The 18,011-nt window shown below is 41.8% G+C and overlaps 1 protein-coding gene across 6 annotated transcripts in view; it reads right to left on the bottom strand.

The window, feature by feature from the left end:
• GRID1 (glutamate ionotropic receptor delta type subunit 1) overlaps positions 1–18,011 on the bottom strand; it is a 737,412-nt gene that overhangs the window by 61,848 nt on the left and 657,553 nt on the right. For all 6 annotated transcript variants that reach the window (XM_081861132.1, XM_081861134.1, XM_081861135.1 and 3 more), the window contains exons 11-12: positions 16,265–16,589; positions 12,989–13,127 (exon numbers count right to left, since the gene is read on the bottom strand). In XM_081861132.1, coding sequence (XP_081717258.1) covers positions 12,989–13,127; positions 16,265–16,589 — 464 coding nt within the window. The remainder of the gene's footprint in view (positions 1–12,988; positions 13,128–16,264; positions 16,590–18,011) is intronic.

The following is an 18,011-nucleotide window of genomic DNA, read 5'->3' as shown; positions in this document are numbered from 1 at the left end:
AGTAGCTCTAATAGTGGTGAATGCAATTTATATTCTAAGTTTTTATTCTCCGAATGCTTTATTACTTAGAAGGAGCTTTCAGTGGTGTGGGGTGTTTGTTTGCATTCCTCTATGCATAAATTAGAGAAGAGCTCCAGTTTGTTCATTAGCTTTAGGTCTAGGGAGTGAGGGAGGGTGGAAGCATCAACTACAGGGTAATCTTGTTTGCCAAGTGGAAACGGAACAAAATAAAAGGCACTAAAGAGCAATTTATACAGATGGCTACACTTTTCAACCAAGAATCAAAAATGAGCTTAATTGCGGGGTGAACGTTTTCAAACAATCACTATGCTATTTTGCCTTTTATTTGAGTAAGCTTAAAGGGTTAATGCATTTACTAAAGCAAAGTATTTTAATACATGCAATATAATTAATAGTAAAAAGAAAGAAAAGCAACTAAAGTGATAGACTGAAATAAAGAACAACTCAGTCCCAACAGCAGGTTTTAGCCACTTTACCTAAATCAAGTGTATCATAAAGTTGGCATGAAACCATTCTGTTTGAATCAGACACATCTGGTGAATGACAAATGCTTTTGCCTAAAATGGAAGTAACAAACTACCTTGATAATCTATGTAGATTTGCTTTCCACCTGCTTCATATCTTTTTATCCAGCTACTCAGATTTGGAGACACATCTATCAAAACTTCAGCAACAAAGATCGAAGTTGGGAAGAAAAAAAGAAATCTGATACAATGCCATCCTTAGCGAGAGCCCCTTTGCAGGAATAAAGGTCACACATTCCTCATTTAGGAGCAGCAACTGTTGTGTGATTATCAATAGAGCAATGGTTACCATTTTCTGCTTTCCAAAAACCACCTGAAAATTGCTGATGGTCTTGGCAAATCACTTAATGATTTTTTCTGCCTGTGGCAGCAATTGTAGTGTGGCGAGCCAGATGCTTTATGATTTTTTAAGTGTATTTTAATTGCTTATTTTATTTCTTATATCTTGTATTTTACTGAATATACAATATAAGAAACTAAATAATCAATAAAATGCAATTAAAAAGTCATATGGATATTTAATATGATGAATATGCTGTCTCCCATCTTCAGACGCAAATCCACAGATACGCCACGGACCCCCGAATGAAGCTCACAGACCACTAGTGGTCCATGGAGCACAGCTTGAAATCATCACTAGAGAATTTCTGCCCTCTGCTTCTCCAGCTAGCCATGTGTTCTAACTTAAAGGCGAGTCACATTAGGAACTGGAATACAGACTTCAGGAAGAAATAAACACAAGAGCAATCACTCCAGTGACACAGGAATCAGAAGTACCAGAGAGTCCACTGAGATTGTTTGGGCTAAAAGGGGCTTCCATGTAATTTGGCATAGTGCTCGATAAAGATTATGAGAGGACATGATTAAAGGGTTCTCTGGAACAGATTAGTTTTGACATTTAGCATAATTATTTGTTTATTCTAACAGTTCTAAAAGGCAATCATTTATATAAGAGTTGACCATGACTTGGCTATATTTAGCAGCTGAACTGGCCAGATTTTCTTTTTGACCAGTTAAAACTGAACACCACATTCCCAAGAGACCATGGTATCATGTGCAGTGCTGTAAAGAAACATGGTAGCCAAGACTGGGAGCTGCCAGCCAGCTCCTATCAGTTCACGTCAGATTGGCTTTGAATTGGGCTGATATATTTACCAAAGCATTGGTAAAAAGCTCAGCTCGCTAAGGAACCATTGGGGAAGCTGATGTTTCCATGTGGCTTTGCAGCTTTGAAGAGATGTCCCCAGGAAAACTGGATGAAAAAAAGCCCACCCCACCCCCAAGGCCCACGGAGGAACCTTGGGGTAAAATAGTCTTCCACAGGGTTGAGATTTTGGCCCCCATTCCTGTTTTCCAAGATGTACTTCTCCAACATAGCCCTCTAGCAAAGCAACAGAGATGGTTGTCAATGGCTTTGCAAGGGAGCTCAGCTGAAGAGCTACTCTTAGAGAAAGTCCATCCGTATGAGACCCTTGCAGCCCAAGTATATTTGATAGTGATGGGTTTTTGTTCCTCTCCCATATTCACCAAGGGTAGCTCTTCAATGCAGCCTCCTTTGCAGAGTCATTGTCAACCATCTTTATCACTTTACTGGGGAGCTGCTTTGAAGAACTATATTGGGGTGGGGGGAATCATGCTAGTTGCAAAAGCCCACTCTCCCACTGGGGTATGGGCTTTTGCTTCTAATCCCGTATCTTCTTTGAGAAGCTCTTTATTCAATAAGCCTTTCCCCTCTCATTTTTTTTTAAAATCTAAGCTGCAGAAGATTCCCAGGGCTTTGAATACTTATGTCTTATTTTGAGGAAAGCATTACTGAGCCCTAGTTGCTCATTCCTGGGCCTAACTCTGAAAAAGTATGTTGGCATCTCTATGAGACAAATGGTGCTTCCATCCAGGTTAGGGGGCAATGAAAATCTAATAAATAAATGAAATTACAAACTTGCAATATAAAAGTCAATAAAAGTATTATTGTGTAGCGGTTTAAAAAATAGTGCTTTAATTAAATGGTGCTGATTTGCATGACCTACAGTGCTGGTGGTTCATTATTTTCCCTTTCATAATCCCATTCACTGATAACGCATGCACTGAAAAATATTAATAAACTGAAGGTGGATCTAGAACTTTGCTATGGAATCAGAACAAGCAGAGGTCACTGGGACTCTCACTTTGGCAATCCCATTAGTCTTATGAAAAGAAAGTCTACAAAGTACTCCTTTTGAAGTTCTTGAATCTGACAGGGCTTGTGGTATTAAAAGTTCTAGGGCACGCTCTAAAGTATGCTTCCTTGATGTTGCTTCCACAGCCTGGAAAGAGAAAGAGGAGAGAGCAGTTCGTGCTTCAAGGAAGCAACAGGGAAATGCAGAGAAATACCAAAGAGACGTTTGATTGCTAGAACATGTAGTGTGCACTCTGTGGAAATTATAATGTACAGCTCTTCTTATGAATAGTGTAGGCCATCCACACTGGGGAACATTTGCTACCTTACTTTATAAATTGGTAAACCCTTTTCATCTCTCCAAGGGTACGTACTAAACTTAAGGCCATCATGGCCGATTCTTTCTCAGGATGTCAATGACAGGCACGTAACAGAAAGAGGTTTCCTGTCTGTCCCTACGTTATCAGATTGAAATGCTAATGAAAACTAGACATTTTATTCTATCACACCAGTTCCATGTGATTTGCAATGGCTGCCAGTGATTTTTTTTTTGGCCCAATTCAAGGTGCCGGTCATGTAAAGCCCTATGCGGCCTAGGACCCACGTACCTACGGGACCGCCTCTCCTGGTATGCCCCGCAGAGGACCTTAAGGTCCACAAATGACAACATTTTGGAGGTTGGTCTCAACTAGGGCCAGGGCCTTTTCAGTACTGGCCCCAACTTGCTGGAACGCTCTGTCACAAGAGACTACGGCCCTGTGGGACTTGATATCTTTCCGCAGGGCCTGCAAGACAGAGCTGTTCCGCCTGACCTTTGGTTTGGACTCAGTCTGACCCTTATGTTCCCTCCCCTTATGGTTTTGATCTATGGGCTACTTTTAAAATAAGGCTGCATTTTAAATTGCATTTTAACCTGTATTTTAAATTGGTCCCCCCCCTTATTATGTTTTTACTGTAATTTTACTGGTGTTAGCCGCCCTGAGCCCAGCTCTGGCCGGGGAGGGCGGGGTATAAATAAATAAATTATTATTATTATTATTATTATTATTATTATTATTATTATTATTATTATTTACTTGGTGCCTGGGCATCTGCCTACTTCTGTAAGTTCCTTCTCTGCACTTTGATAATAATCTAGGGCCCTTGGTTGGCATGCATACTTATGGTACGACAAAGTTAAGATCAATAAGGCCTTTAAGAACCATATTGTTAGGAAAGCAGTATTTAATGTCTGGACAAAATACAAAGACTTATTGGAAAACAAGACTCCAAGGTGGCTTTCGCCTCTGGAAGCTAAGGCCCGAAAAAGACCCAATATGGAGGCCAAATGGCCAAAATATTGGGAAATATTAGAAAAAGATGGAGACAATTGGAAATTGCAGAGTTTGGAGAAAATGAAGGATAAAGTGCGAGACTGGTTACATTACGCTCAGATTAAAGAAGTTTTTAAAAATGACAAAAAGTTAGGGTTCCAGGTGGAGAAATCGAAATTAGAAACAGAATTGTTAGAACCAAAGACTAAGGTACTATCTAGAATGTATAACTTGCTGTTAAAATGGAATACACAAGACGAAATGGTTAAATCGGCTATGATAAAGTGGGCACAGGACATTGGGCATAACATCATGTTTGAGGACTGGGAAAGGTTATGGACCACTGGGCTGAACTTCACCGCATGTAATGCTCTGAAGGAAAATGTAATGAAAATGATATATAGATGGTACATGACCCCAGTTAAACTTGCCAAAATATACCATTCGTCTGATAATAAATGTTGGAAATGTAAAGAAAATGAAGGAACATTCTTTCACCTCTGGTGGACATGCCCTAAGGTGAAGGCCTTCTGGGAAATGATATATAATGAACTGAAAAAGGTATTTAAGTATACCTTCACTAAGAAACCAGAGGCCTTCCTCCTGGGTATTGTCGGCCAGAAGGTGTTAAAGAAGGATCGAACATTTTTTATGTATGCAACAACGGCAGCAAGGATACTCATTGCTAAAAACTGGAAAACTCAAGATCTACCCACACTGGAAGAGTGGCAGATGCAGCTGATGGACTATATGCAACTGGCCGAGATGACTGGCAGAATCGGAGACCTGGGAGAAGAGAGGATTGAAGAAGATTGGAAGAAATTTAAGATGTATTTACAAAAACATTGTAACTTGGTTGAATGTTAAGAAGGATGCTAGATTATAAAAATTGGCCACCACTAAACTAGATTTGAATTCGATGATAAGTGAGATTAAAGAAAACATAATTTTTTTGGAGAATTGCTAGATTATATTTAAATGAGTGGATATAAGACCGTAAACAAGTTGATAATTTGCTTGGAAAAACCTTTTACGATGAAAATGGGAGCGGGAGACGTGAGGGAGTCCAAAGAATTGATGAAACTACGTTGTGTTGGAAGTAAGATTGTTTATTATTTGTGTATTTGTATTCAAAAACTTTAATAAATATTTATTAAAAAAAAAGATAATCATCTAGGGCCCTCCTGGAAATCCTTCAACCTTGGAAGCAGGACTGGTGCCAACCATGACTAGCGTTCTTTCCATTGTGTCTCTCATTCTATAGAATGGCTTCCTAAGTGAGGTCTATCAGTCCCCATTACTAGACTACTTCAAGGTGACTGATGAAGACTATGCTTTTTTAAAAAGTCCTTTGGATAGTTATACAAACTTTGTTGGCTCAGTTTTACGTTACTGGAATTTGTTAAACAGGTTCAATATTGTTAATTTATTATGCCTGTTTGTTTCTCTGTTAGTCTGTTTCTATCACTATCTGTTAGATGCAGATAAGCTTTTTCAACTATGAAACAGTGTTGCTCAGAGCCGGCTCACCCATAGGGCAGATGGGCCTTTAATACCAAGCACTGGCCTTCCGGGGATCACCAAGCATCCAGCTTCAGAGTTTCTGACAAGGATCACAAATAATGCGTTGGCAATGTGAGTTTGCAATATTGCAGAATGTGTCTCCCTATCCCTAAATACAAGCTAGAGACACTTAATTATGAGGCATTTGAGATTATTTCCTTACTTTGTGCCTGCATGGCTTAATTTATAAACAAAGGCTTCTCTTCTGTTAGCCTGGAAAGCCCTGGGAAAGTCACGTATACCACACTGGGGCAATCTGCACAAATGCAGATGGTCGGAAGATGCAAGAGGGGGTTTACAAACTCATTTCAGTTGATCTGGAATTTTAAAGATTGTCTCATGAAAAACAACATGCAGTGAATGTTGTGCCCTTTCCAAGACATCTTTGTTAGTATTCCTCCTGCTCTAAGGTTCTAGTACGGTTTCTATCAGGCTCTGTCCACCTATGTATTTATTTGATGGGTGGATTCTTATCTCTTGAGTAGTGGGCAAAGGGGTGGCAAATTTCTGCCACAAATCTGATCCTCTTTTATTATACAGACAACAGTGGCGGAAGCTGGGCTTTCAAATTTCAGTGCCCCCACTCTCTTGCCTTCCATTCTACGTCACTGTTCCGGTGCCCCCTCGGCTTGGCACCTGGTGTGAGCAAACCAATCACGCTCCCATAAATATGCCTCTGTGTACAAAGAATGAACGGGGCCATTGTATGGTTGCCTGGGAAATGTGCTGCCTCTATACATCCTGACAGTAGTGAAATTCTATTGTTGCTATGGAACCACCCCACCCTTAACAACAGGAAGATGCTAGGAAGTGGTGACAGCAGAAAGGGGAATCACCATCAAGAGCAAAAGGGTTAGAGCCAAGGGCTCAACTTCATCTTATCTTATTTTTAAAGGGCTAAATTATTAGATGCTGACCAATAAATTTTAAAGAGGGAGCTCCCTGCCTGAAAGACTTTAAAACAGACTGGCGTGGGCAGAGAGATGGGTGGGGAAGGTGCAATGCATCACACACAAAAGATCACTTGTGGGCTGGGTACTCCATGTAAATGCTGATATACGTGATTATTTCTCTTCAAGAAAACAAAGAAGGGAAGATCATGTTAATAGGGGTCTTACTTGACTAGGTTTTCAACCTTGACATAAGCAAACATGAAAACTTGGGAATTAAGGTCCAAATTCTGACAACACTCCAAATCACCAGACAATAAATATGATTATATAAACAGACACACTCTGTGTGTGCAATCAAGGAACAGAGTTAAACAGACGTACCTAAAATATTCATTAAAAAACTGTAAATGTAAAAGCTTATCTGACAAAGGCTTTAATTTGAAATGCCTTTGAATTTGCAGACAGCCTACTTTTCTATGTGTCCTACTTTGTTTGTTTTTAGCGTGGCACTTAATTATTACCAGAAGGGTGCTCCTGAACCTGGGCCCTAGAATATGTATGTAGTTGCAAACTCCACACACTTATCCTTGCAAACAAGCAGCAACATGGGAATCCAGATCATCTCTAATTAAATTCAGGCACACACAGGGCTGGGCTACATAGCAGATGCCATGGCTCCAGGAAGGAGAGTGGACAAGCGAAGCCCATAGTTGGGTCAGCCCTAAGTGGTATGTTGGGAAAAGTGCTGGACTCAGATGGAGGAGATTCAGATTGCATTTCCACTCAGCCTTGGTGGTCTTCTCTCAGATTGCTATATTATAGGGTTGTGATGAGAATAAAAGGGAAAGGCCCGCTGAGGAATCATGTAATAGTAGGAAGGGGGCATTGTAGCCCAGTCAAACATTCTTTGAGGGGGCAGGATAGTAATATGGGGGGGGGGAGAGGGGTTAGCAAACTAACACTGGGAGGAAATCTCGGAAGATGACTGGTTTTCAGATGAGTGGGTGTGACTGGCAGCTATGATTTGATGTCCTGAATTTCACTATTTCTGAAAAGAAACCTAATTCAGATGTGTGTTCCTTACAAGCCTGGGGAAGCTCAAAGTAGCAAACAGCTGTTCTGTACTATGTGTAATTATAATGCTTGGGGAACTGGAAATCCATTCAAAAAAGCAAAAGCAATATGCATTAGCACAAGAAACACACAGCAAGACTCTATGCCTGGCACTGGATGAATCAGATGAGAGTTTGGCATCCAAATGGCAATAATCATGTAATGTTTGAAAGTACCTTACAGAAATGAATGCCAGAAAACGCCTTCCAGATAAAACATGCTAAAGGTTTTCTAGGCACAAAGGAAGCTGCCTTATTCAGAGTCAAGACTGTTGGTTCATCTAGCTCAGTAGTGTCTGTATCAGGCCTCCTCAACCTTGGCCCCCCCAGATGTTTTTGGCCTACAACTCCCATGATCCCTAGCTAGCAGAACCAGTGGTCAGGGATGATGGGAATTATAGTCTCAAAACATCTGGAGGGCTGAGGTTGAGGAAGCCTGGTCTATATGAAGCTTCCACAGATAGAGATCTGTCCCAAACCTACATGAATTGAACTTGGGATTTTTGTTGTTGTTGTTGTTGTTGTTGTGTGTGTGTGTGTGTGTGTGTGTGTGTGTGTAGATATGGACGACATTGTGGTCTAAACCACTGAGCCTCTTGGGCTTCACGATTGGAAGATCGGCGATTCAAATACATGCAATACAGTGAACTTCCATTGCTCTGTTCCAGGTCCTGCCAACCTAGCAGTTCAAAAGCATACCAGTGCAAGTAGATAAATAGGTATCACTGTAGTGGGAAGGTAAACAGTGTTTCTGTGCACTCTGGCTTCCATCACAGTGTTCTGTTGTGCCAGAAGCAGTTTAGTCATGCTGGCCACATGACCCGGAAAGCTGTCTTTGACTGGACTTAATTGTCCAGGAGTCCTTTATTTTTTATTTGCGATATACGCACACACAATGTGTGGTTTAGTGCTGATACATACCATTACTTACAAAACATTTGAGAAAGCCCAAAGTGTTTCACACATACCCTCTCAATACTTCTCACAACAGTGAAACACAGATCAGTATTAACATCACCCCACTGAAAATTGTTGAGGAGTTGGGAGAGAGTGGCTTGCCTAAACCATCTAATGGAACACTTCTCCCTCCACACACCCCATTCCATGCAGAAGCTTCCCTAGTACAGTGGTACTTCGGGTTACAGTCGCTTCAGAGGTTACAGACTCCGCTAACCCAGAAATAGTACCTCAGGTTAAGAACTTTGCTTCAGGATGAGAACAGAAATCGTGCGGTCGTGCGGCGGCAGCAGGAGACCCCATTAGCTAAAGTGGTACCTCAGGTTAAGAACAGTTTCAGGTTAAGAACGGACCTATTCTTAACCCGAGGTACCACTATATATTGCAAACTGCTAAGGGTACTGTGGCATTGCAGCATGGTGCATCCTGCTGCCTCCACAGACTCTTTGGCTGGGTCCTCAGCAGAAAGGAGATGTAAAAAACCTCTCCTGCTGGCTGGGAAGCATTTGAATTGGTTGCAAATGGGCCAATAGCAACCAGAACAAGGGGCGGGCATGTTCAGCAAGCAAGCCTGACTGGGTCCCTTGTAGTCTTCACTCAGGTCTGCTCCCAGAGTATATAAAGAGTGCCGGCCCCTCACATGGCACTTCAGTTTCACAGAATCTCCCTCCTAACTGACCAACAGTTAGGCCAGCTCCTACCATTCTTGGGGGTAGCATTTGTTTCCTGATCTTGCTGTGAATTATGATTGGTTGCCATATTAGGGGCTGGAAGGTATTTGTCTTTCTGGTCAGTTGGCCAACCTGAGGTTTTTGCTTACCTCGTAGCAATTGTAACAACTTTGGTGGGTAAGGCATTGGGTAAAAAAGCTGGTCATGGTCGGAGGGAAGGTTGTAAGTCCCTCCAAGGGAATTGAGTAACCCATTAAAGGGACCCTAGAGGAGGTCTCATGTCTGGATGCCCAGGCAGGGTCTTGGGCCACAGCTCTTCTCAGTAGTGATCTGTGTGGGGAAGAACCTATTTGACATATGTCATAGGATTTCCTCACCACTGGTTCAACCCCTTGGAGAATCAACCAACAGGTGGGCTGGTTGAAACAAGAAGAAGAAGAGAGTTTGGATTTGATATCCCACTTTATCACTACCCGAAGGAGTCTCAAAGCAGCTGACAATCTCCTTTCCCTTCCTCCCCCACAACAAACACTCTGTGAGGTGAGTGAGACTGAGAGACTTCAGAGAAGTGTGACTAGCCCAAGGTCACCCAGCAGCTGCATGTGAAGGAGCGGAGATGCGAACCCAGTTCACCAGATGACGAGTGTACTGCTCTTAACCACTACACCACACTGGCTCTCTGCACCACACTGGCATAGACATATACTCAATGTCTATGCCAAAACCCCATCCACCTGGAATCAATAAAGTTGTGGCCTAATTTGAACCAAAAGAATATTGTCGCGGGTAGTCTTTTCAAGACACGTTGCGGGATGGCAGGTCATGGCTCCTGGGCACGTAAAGAGATTATCACTGAGCTCAAGGGAAGAAAACTCATAGAAAACAGAGATACAAGCTGAAAGGCTAAGCCATACAGTCTATCATGGAAGGAATGCAGTCATGGAGTATTGTGTGTTTGGAGGTAAAAGTGGAGAAAAGTGCTCCATGGATAATTTTAACAGGTAAGGAATTTCAAATGCAGAATATAGCAGCACTCAAGCACAAGTTCTTCTGATGAGCTGGAAGGTTTTCAGAGAAACAAAAGACACTTTCAGCTTCTTTAGAACTGAGCTAATCTATTCCAGCAACAGGGAAAGGCATACCCTCCAACATTTCTCAAATGAAAATAGGGATGTCCTATTCCAGAATAAAAAGCAGAGACATCACCTTGCCAACAATGGTCCGTATAGTTAAAGCTATGGTTTTCCCAGTAGTGATGTATGGAAGTGAGAGCTGGACCATCAAGAAGGCTGATCGCCGAAGAATTGATGCTTTTGAATTATGGTGCTGGAGGAGACTCTTGAGAGTCCATAGACTGCAAGAAGATTAAACCTATCCATTCTTAAGGAAATCAGCCCTAAGTGCTCACTGGAAGGACAGATCGTGAAGCTGAGACTCCAATACTTTGGCCACCTCATGAGAAGAGAAGACTCCCTGGAAAAGATCCTGATGTTGGGAAAGATGGAGGGCACAAGGAGAAGGGGACGACAGAGGACGAGATGGTTGGATAGTGTTCTCGAAGCTACCAGTATGAGTTTGACCAAACTGCGGGAGGCAGTGGAAGACAGGAGTGCCTGGCATGCTCTGGTCCATGGGGTCACAAAGAGACGAACATGACTAAACGACTAAACAACAACATTCTAGAATAATCATAATAATTTTATTATTTGAACCCCACCCATCTGACTGGCTTGCCCCAGCCACTCTGAGCGGCTTCCAACATAAAAAAATAATAAAAAAATACTAAACATTAAAAAACTTCCCTGTACTGGGCTACCTTCAGATGTCTTCTAAAGGTTGTTTAGTTCTCATTTCCTTGGCTCATGGGTCACATAACTCCATACCTTCCAACATTTACCCAATGTAAATAGAGGCTTCCTACCATACACTCCAACATTTCTCAGATGGAAATAGGGGCGTTCTAAGGAAAAGTGGGACATTCCAGGATCAAATCAGAAACCAGTATGGCTTTTGTAAATCCAAGGCTATCCCTGGAAAATAGGGACACTTGGAGGGTCTGGAAAGGACTGAGGCCTGCAAATAGTTCTTTAGTGTTAAGTTGAGATGGAAGAATCAATTAATGTTTTCAGAAAGAAATGTGGGAAGAAAATTACATATATATATTTAAGCAGGTGTCTTCAGATGAAATTGTCTTGCTCTCTCCTTTGTAGATTATCACTGACTGTAACGAATCAGCTGGAAGCTGGCTCTTGCCAATTTTGTTGACAGCTGGATGCAATTGCACCTCAGGATGAATGGCTGGAAGTTTTAATCACTGACACAGAGAAAGGTAAAAAGGCTAAATGTACTACTAAGGGTAAAACTATGAAGTACTTTTATAAGCCAGGGAGATTTACCATGCTGATATATGATGTGTACTATCTTCCACTCTACTGCTTCCAAGACCTCTGCTGCTCTCAGTGCAACCACGCTGTGGAAGCGTGTTCCCTTACGCACGTGCAATTTTCGGCGCATAACTATATGAAATGACACATACAACTGAGGTTACACAAATACATCCCGCAAACATTAAGGCCAGATGTTCTATAGTTTTTGCTTCATGAGCCTGTGCAGCTGTAGCCATATGGCAGATCCTAGAGCCTGGCCTCTCAAGCAGAATTAACATTTTTCAATAAATAATAGCACTGCAGTTTCTCAGCATTGACAGTTTCAGAGGAAATTTTGAATTAGTTTCTGATAAGTGATGGCAAAACAAAGTTAGGCGGGTGAGGCTTTTTCACTCCAAGTGGGTATTTCTCACAAACTGCAACTGCTGTCCCCAAACCTTTTCAAATGCCCTCCTTCCTGCCCAATACACCTTTCTTCATGTTTACAGATTGAGGTTGAATCCTGACAAGACAGAAGTACTGTTTTGGGGAGACGGGAGACGGGCAGGTGTGGAGGACTCCCTGGTCCTGAATGGGGTAACTGTGCCCCTGAAGGACCTGGTGCACACCCTGGGAGTCATTTTGGACTTGCAGCTGTCCATGGAGGCACAGGCTAATTCGCTGTCCAGGGCAGCTGTTTACCAGCTCCACCTGGTACGTAGGCTGAGACCCTACCTGCCCGCGGACTGTCTCGCCAGAGTGGTACATGCTCTAGTTATCTCTCGCTTGGACTACTGCAGTGCGCTCTATGTGGGGCTACCTTTGAAGGTGACCTGGAAACTACAACTAATCCAGAATGCGGCAGCTAGATTGGTGACTGGGAGCGGCTGGCGAGACCACATAACACTGTTCTTGAAAGACCTACATTGGCTCCCAGTACATTTCTGAGCACATTTCAGAGTGTTGGTGCTGACCTTTAAAGCCCTAAACGGCCTCAGTCCAGTTTACCTAAAGGAGCATCACCACCCCCATCGTTCTGCTTGGACACAGGCCCAGGGCCTTCTGGCGGTTCCCTCCCTGCGAGAAGTGAAGTTACAGGGAACCAGGCAGAGGGCCTTCTCGGTAGTGGCGCCCACCCTGTGGAAGGCCCTCCCATCAGATGTCAAGGAAATAAACAACTACCAGACTTTTAGGAGACATCTGAAGGCAGCCCTGTTTAGGGAAGCTTTTAATATTTGACAGACTATTGTATTTTAATATTTTGTTGGAAGCCGCCCAGAGTGGCTGGGGAAACCCAGCCGGATGGGTGGGGTATAAATTATTATTATTATTATTATTATTATTATTATTATTATTATTATTATTATTTAAATGTTCAGGTTTCTCGGCTATGTGGTAGGGAAAAGCTCTTACCTGATAGGATTGTCCATTCTGTTCACAGTGAGAAATGCCGCTAGGTTCGCTGTGTAGGATGAACACACAATAAGAGTGAAGAGCCACCAGCTACCCATCACAATTCGCATCGCCATGGAATTGACTGCAGATTCACCACCTGAAATATAAGAAAATGAGTGAGCTCTTGGGAACTTATTTACAAAGGCTAATGCCCGTCTATAATTCCTGTCTTGTAGTTCTCTGTTAGCATTCTAAGCCCACAACTTTTGTATTTTAATGAACATCATCATAAAAAGCTGAATGTACACACACACACACACACAAAGAAACACACATTTACACAATTGTGGGGATTAAAAGACGAAATGCTACAGTTCTGCAAACTCTGTACCATTTGATCTGTTTGCTTGTGTGGATCAAGTTTTACACTACAGGTTGAAGGTTGTATATTTGAATACATGGCCATGGTGGGTGGAAGCCACACTCCATGACAAAAATGTGCATGTTAGGGAGTTTAATAGTCTGCATCCCAATCCCTGAGATAACTAGTTTTTACGTATCTGAAGAAGTGTGCATGCACACGAAAGCTCATACCTAGAACTAACTTAGTTGGTCTTTAAGGTGCTACTGGAAGGAATTTTTGTATTTTGTTTTTCCAATTGTGCTTTGCATTCCGTTTTAGAAGTAATCCATTAAAAGCAAGAACTCACTGAGAAGCGTCCACAGTTTTAGTGAAACTCTTTTGGTTTCTCCTAAAATTCAGAAAGATTTTGCTTGTTAAGAAGCTAAATTCAGTTCAGATCTTGGTGGCAACTCTATTGGGCACAACCCAAAGAAAAACATTTCCCACAGACGCGTTTCCTCAGTGCGTTGTCAAAAATCACCATGTAATGGGACAAACTGGTCGTGCAAAACCATATTTAGGGTGAGTGAAACATCACATTTATTTATTTACTGCATTCATATCCCACAGTTAGAAAGGAAAGTGTAATAGTATAGGAAGCAAAAAGCTGTAAATCCCCATACTATACTATAGAAATCTATACAAGCCTGACCAAAACTAATCACCCCAAGCAAAGATGGTGACGTTAGTTATTTATTAAGATAAAACAAATTATGAGCAAGAGACTATGGTGTTAGTTATATCATTTCTTGCTCTTTTTAAATCATTTATGGGGATAGATGATTCCTACACAATTGTGCTTCTCCTTTAATTCATAGGCACCTTCGCTATCAGTCGATCTTTGATTACACCTGTTGTTGGTTGCTTAATTTAAAGTGCTTCTTTTTTATATTACTGAAGCTTGTGAGACAACTATCTCAATGAGACCACATTTAGTGGGCAAAGTTTCCCATTAAAAGTTTTGCATCTTGCTCCTCTCCCAATTTCTTTTCTAACAACCTTGCAAGATGTATCCTTGTAATTAAGGGGGGGGGATTACGATTACTTCCATGTGGTAATCAACAAAATTCAACTTGAAATGCAAGACTTCAAATGAAGTCAGTTGACAAAAGAACACATTCAGGAATAATCTAGAAAAGAAGAAGAAGATCCCTACAATTCTATTTGTTTTGGTTACAGATTTGCTTATCTCTAACTTTGAAATTAAAGGGCCAGAAGATTTTTATATGTAGCTGGATCATTCCTATTAAGTTGTGGAAGGTTAAGGAATAATGGAACAAGCTCTAATCTACTCTTCACATTATTATTTACCAGACACTAGGCAGGGTAGGACCACTGTTGTCTTTATTTACTGCCCCCCCTTTTGCATTTCTAGAGGCGTCTAGAGGCGTCTATTTGGGCTAAATGGAATTTGATCTGATCCAGTAACGTAGAGTTTACATTCTTAGGAGTCTGCTTCACTGCATGATGAGATGCATACATTGAACTAACTCTCCCCCCAGTAGGAGCCCAGGCTGAAAATAGGTATAATACTGACACTGCAAAAAGAGTGCAGCAGTTAGGGAGGGACGTCCTTTTAGTGTTGAATGCCACAGTGGACCCTGCACTCCATGGAAAATTCCTCTTGCCCTTTAACCTCTGCTCTTTCAGTCACTGATCAGTTTCACATACAGAGTTTAGCTACGAGAACAACAAAATAATGTGGTGAGGATTTTCCGCATGTTCAAAACAGGGATGGAGGAGGAATTAAACAGATTTATACACTGAATCTGGCAGTTTCACTCTGACCGAGTCTTGTTTACATCGGACTGCCTATTTTACTGAGTGCCTTCTAATACCTCAGCAGCTCATTCATAGTCATCTACATTTCTGCAGCATAATTCTGTAACTGTATTAAGACATACATGTTATTTCAGAGGTACACGCATTTCTGTATGTATCTGTTTATGTGCTGGTTACTTTAGGAAACCTGGGTTGTATATGTATAACATATGTGAGAGCTGTTGGGGATTCTTCTGTTCTAGTAGCTTAGCTCAAAGAGGCAAGGTAGCTTGTGCGTTTGAGACAGACCTTGTATCAGAAAATTTATTTCAGAGGCTCAGCTAGCTTTTATAGGGCAATGCACATCAACTGGAGCTACAGTTAGCAGCTCCTGACCGCTGCGAGTAATTTTTACTCCAGTCACTTTTCAAAAAGTTCACCCTGCACTTAAGACTAATGGCACTTAAGGCTTTTTTTAAAGCCACAAAGCATAAATACTACAACAATTTGCTATATATATAGTGGGGGGGAAACCTCAGCACATTTACATAAGCCATAAAATACTACCCTCCTAATGTCCTAAAATAACAAACAAACCATATTTATATGGGTGTTTTCAAAAGTAGAATAATTTATATGTGGGGGTATTGTTTTTATTTTTTTCTGTATTATGTATTACTGCCTTTTTATATTGCAAACCACCCTGTGAAGGGCGGTATAGAAATTTAATAAAGAATAATAAAATCATGTCGTGTTCACTCACAAGTATATAATTTGGCACAAACGGATTATTTGGGGTCAGCTTAAAAGACCAACATAGTGTTTTGTGTATCACTGCCCTAGAATACTACTTTTAAAGTGTGAGGGAGAAATAAAATAACAACTAAAAATGAGACTTTAACAAGCAGCTAGGAATACAGAAATATACATGTTTTGTGTGCTGTGAAATCACGCTATGTCAACTCAAAGTGTATTGTCAGTAGCAGAACAAGTTCTGTAATGTACCCTTCAAGCAATTATTTGCGAAAGGTTAGTCGACGGCCTACCCTTTTGTGCTGAGACTGAAAAGTAGTGAATAGCCATCAGTACTGTGGTTTTTTTGTCAGGCAGAAAAATACTTGACCACGTACCTTGCTGAACAAAGGCCCCGTACACAATCCAAATGGCACTGTGAAGTGTGGAGGAAGCAGAGGCAGTGGACTGAGAAGAGTTCTGGGCTCTTACTGCTTGGATTCGGTTCAGCACAAAGATCAGGACGCCAACAACAGGGATGGCCGCAGCGATGCAAGCCCACACCGCAAAATCAAAGGGGGCAAAGAGAGAAAAGATGTTGATCTTCTCTTCTGGTTTCTTGATCAGGATTCCTACAGAATAATCCATATAGCGCTTGCTGAAGTCTACAACACTCTCTCGTTCCGGTGTGATAGTGATGGCGGAGATGGCCAAGTCAGCTCTCTGCAAAGGGAACAGAAACAATGGTCAGAGCCTTTCCTGGTCCAGTGGAACTGTTTGCCATTCAGCAGTAAAGGAAAGGTGGGAAGGAAGGAGAAAAACTGCTAGGTTCTGCTCCGAAAAAGTTATGGCGGAAAGGGGAATAAACAAGCCACACTCCACCAAAGACCAGGACTAGATGCAGCAATCCACTCTGGCTATTTGCAAAAAGGAAAAAAAAAAATTGCATATCTAGCCCTGCCGTGCTGCAGGATGAAGTGAATGGCGTCAGGAAGCACCACAGAGCTGGGAACAGATGAATTGGTGTCTAAATGGTGCTGTAAGGCTTTTTAAAGCAAGGAGGGGATGCCATCTGAGCTCCGCTTCAGGCAACAAAACATATTGGACTGGCGCTGGCCTCTGCATATTTTAAGTCCTTCAGAATGAAGAAGGGCTGGTGACATTATCACTGGTGTGGACACAGATTCTGGTGGGGGAATGATGTGACGCCATGCTTAGCATGAGGGCAGCGAGTTAGTTAACTTTGGGTGGAATTCTCCTGTTTCCTTTTTAGGCTGCAGGTGATGGCATGAAGGTTTCAATGTTCTACCATTAAAAAACAAAGAAAGAAAGAAACGGATTTTCTACCCATAGAAAACTAGAATACCACTGGGAGCCTTTCTCTCTTGCATGCTTCCTTTCTTTGTAGGGGAGAGGGCGTTGTGAAGAACATTCAGACTAAATGGTAAAGTCCGGGGGGGGGGGAGGAATGTACGACATGATTTTGTTGCGTATGCAAATGAACTATAATTGCAGGACCCTTATCCATTCAAATAAATTTCAGTACCCAAGGTCTGGGATTCAAAAGGCTTGGATGTGCTGAGTGGAACTGCGACTATTGACTGCTTCAAGTGAAACGGTAGGCCAGCCTATGTCATAACAAAGCTCCTTTGGAAAATCCCCTCCTTGCCCACAAATACCTTCCCATCTGTGGCATATGTGGGGCTGCTCTTTGAAAAACACAATTCCAAAACCACTCTAGATGTGCAAAACATTTCACTGAGCCATTATGAAGAAGAAAGCACAGGGTGCTGGTGGTTGCTTATTACTGCATACAACTCACTGTATGAACTATTCATCTTATGTGCTAATTTGTTTTTGTACGCACTGTACCCTACATCAATGCATGAATTGTGCTGCAACGATGAATAGAAATGAACAATTGGAAACAAGGTGGAGGAGAAGTTTGCGTTCCTAAAATGATTTTGCTGTAAAGAATAACATGCTCTGATGGTGTCCCTTTAACACTTAGCAGGAAATGGACAGATCAAAAGAGGAGTCCCATATTCTACCCAGGAATTCTGTCTGTGTGTGGGATTTGCATATGAGCTCTATACCAGCTCCCACTTCCACTTGTGGAAGGTGATGGACTAAAGCAAGGAGCTT

Source organism: Podarcis erhardii, assembly GCF_964252035.2.
Source record: "Podarcis erhardii genome assembly, chromosome: 5".
Lineage (NCBI taxonomy): Eukaryota > Metazoa > Chordata > Lepidosauria > Squamata > Lacertidae > Podarcis > Podarcis erhardii.
The sequence above is the reverse complement of the archived record's forward strand: the minus strand, read 5'-3'. Positions and strand labels throughout refer to the sequence as shown.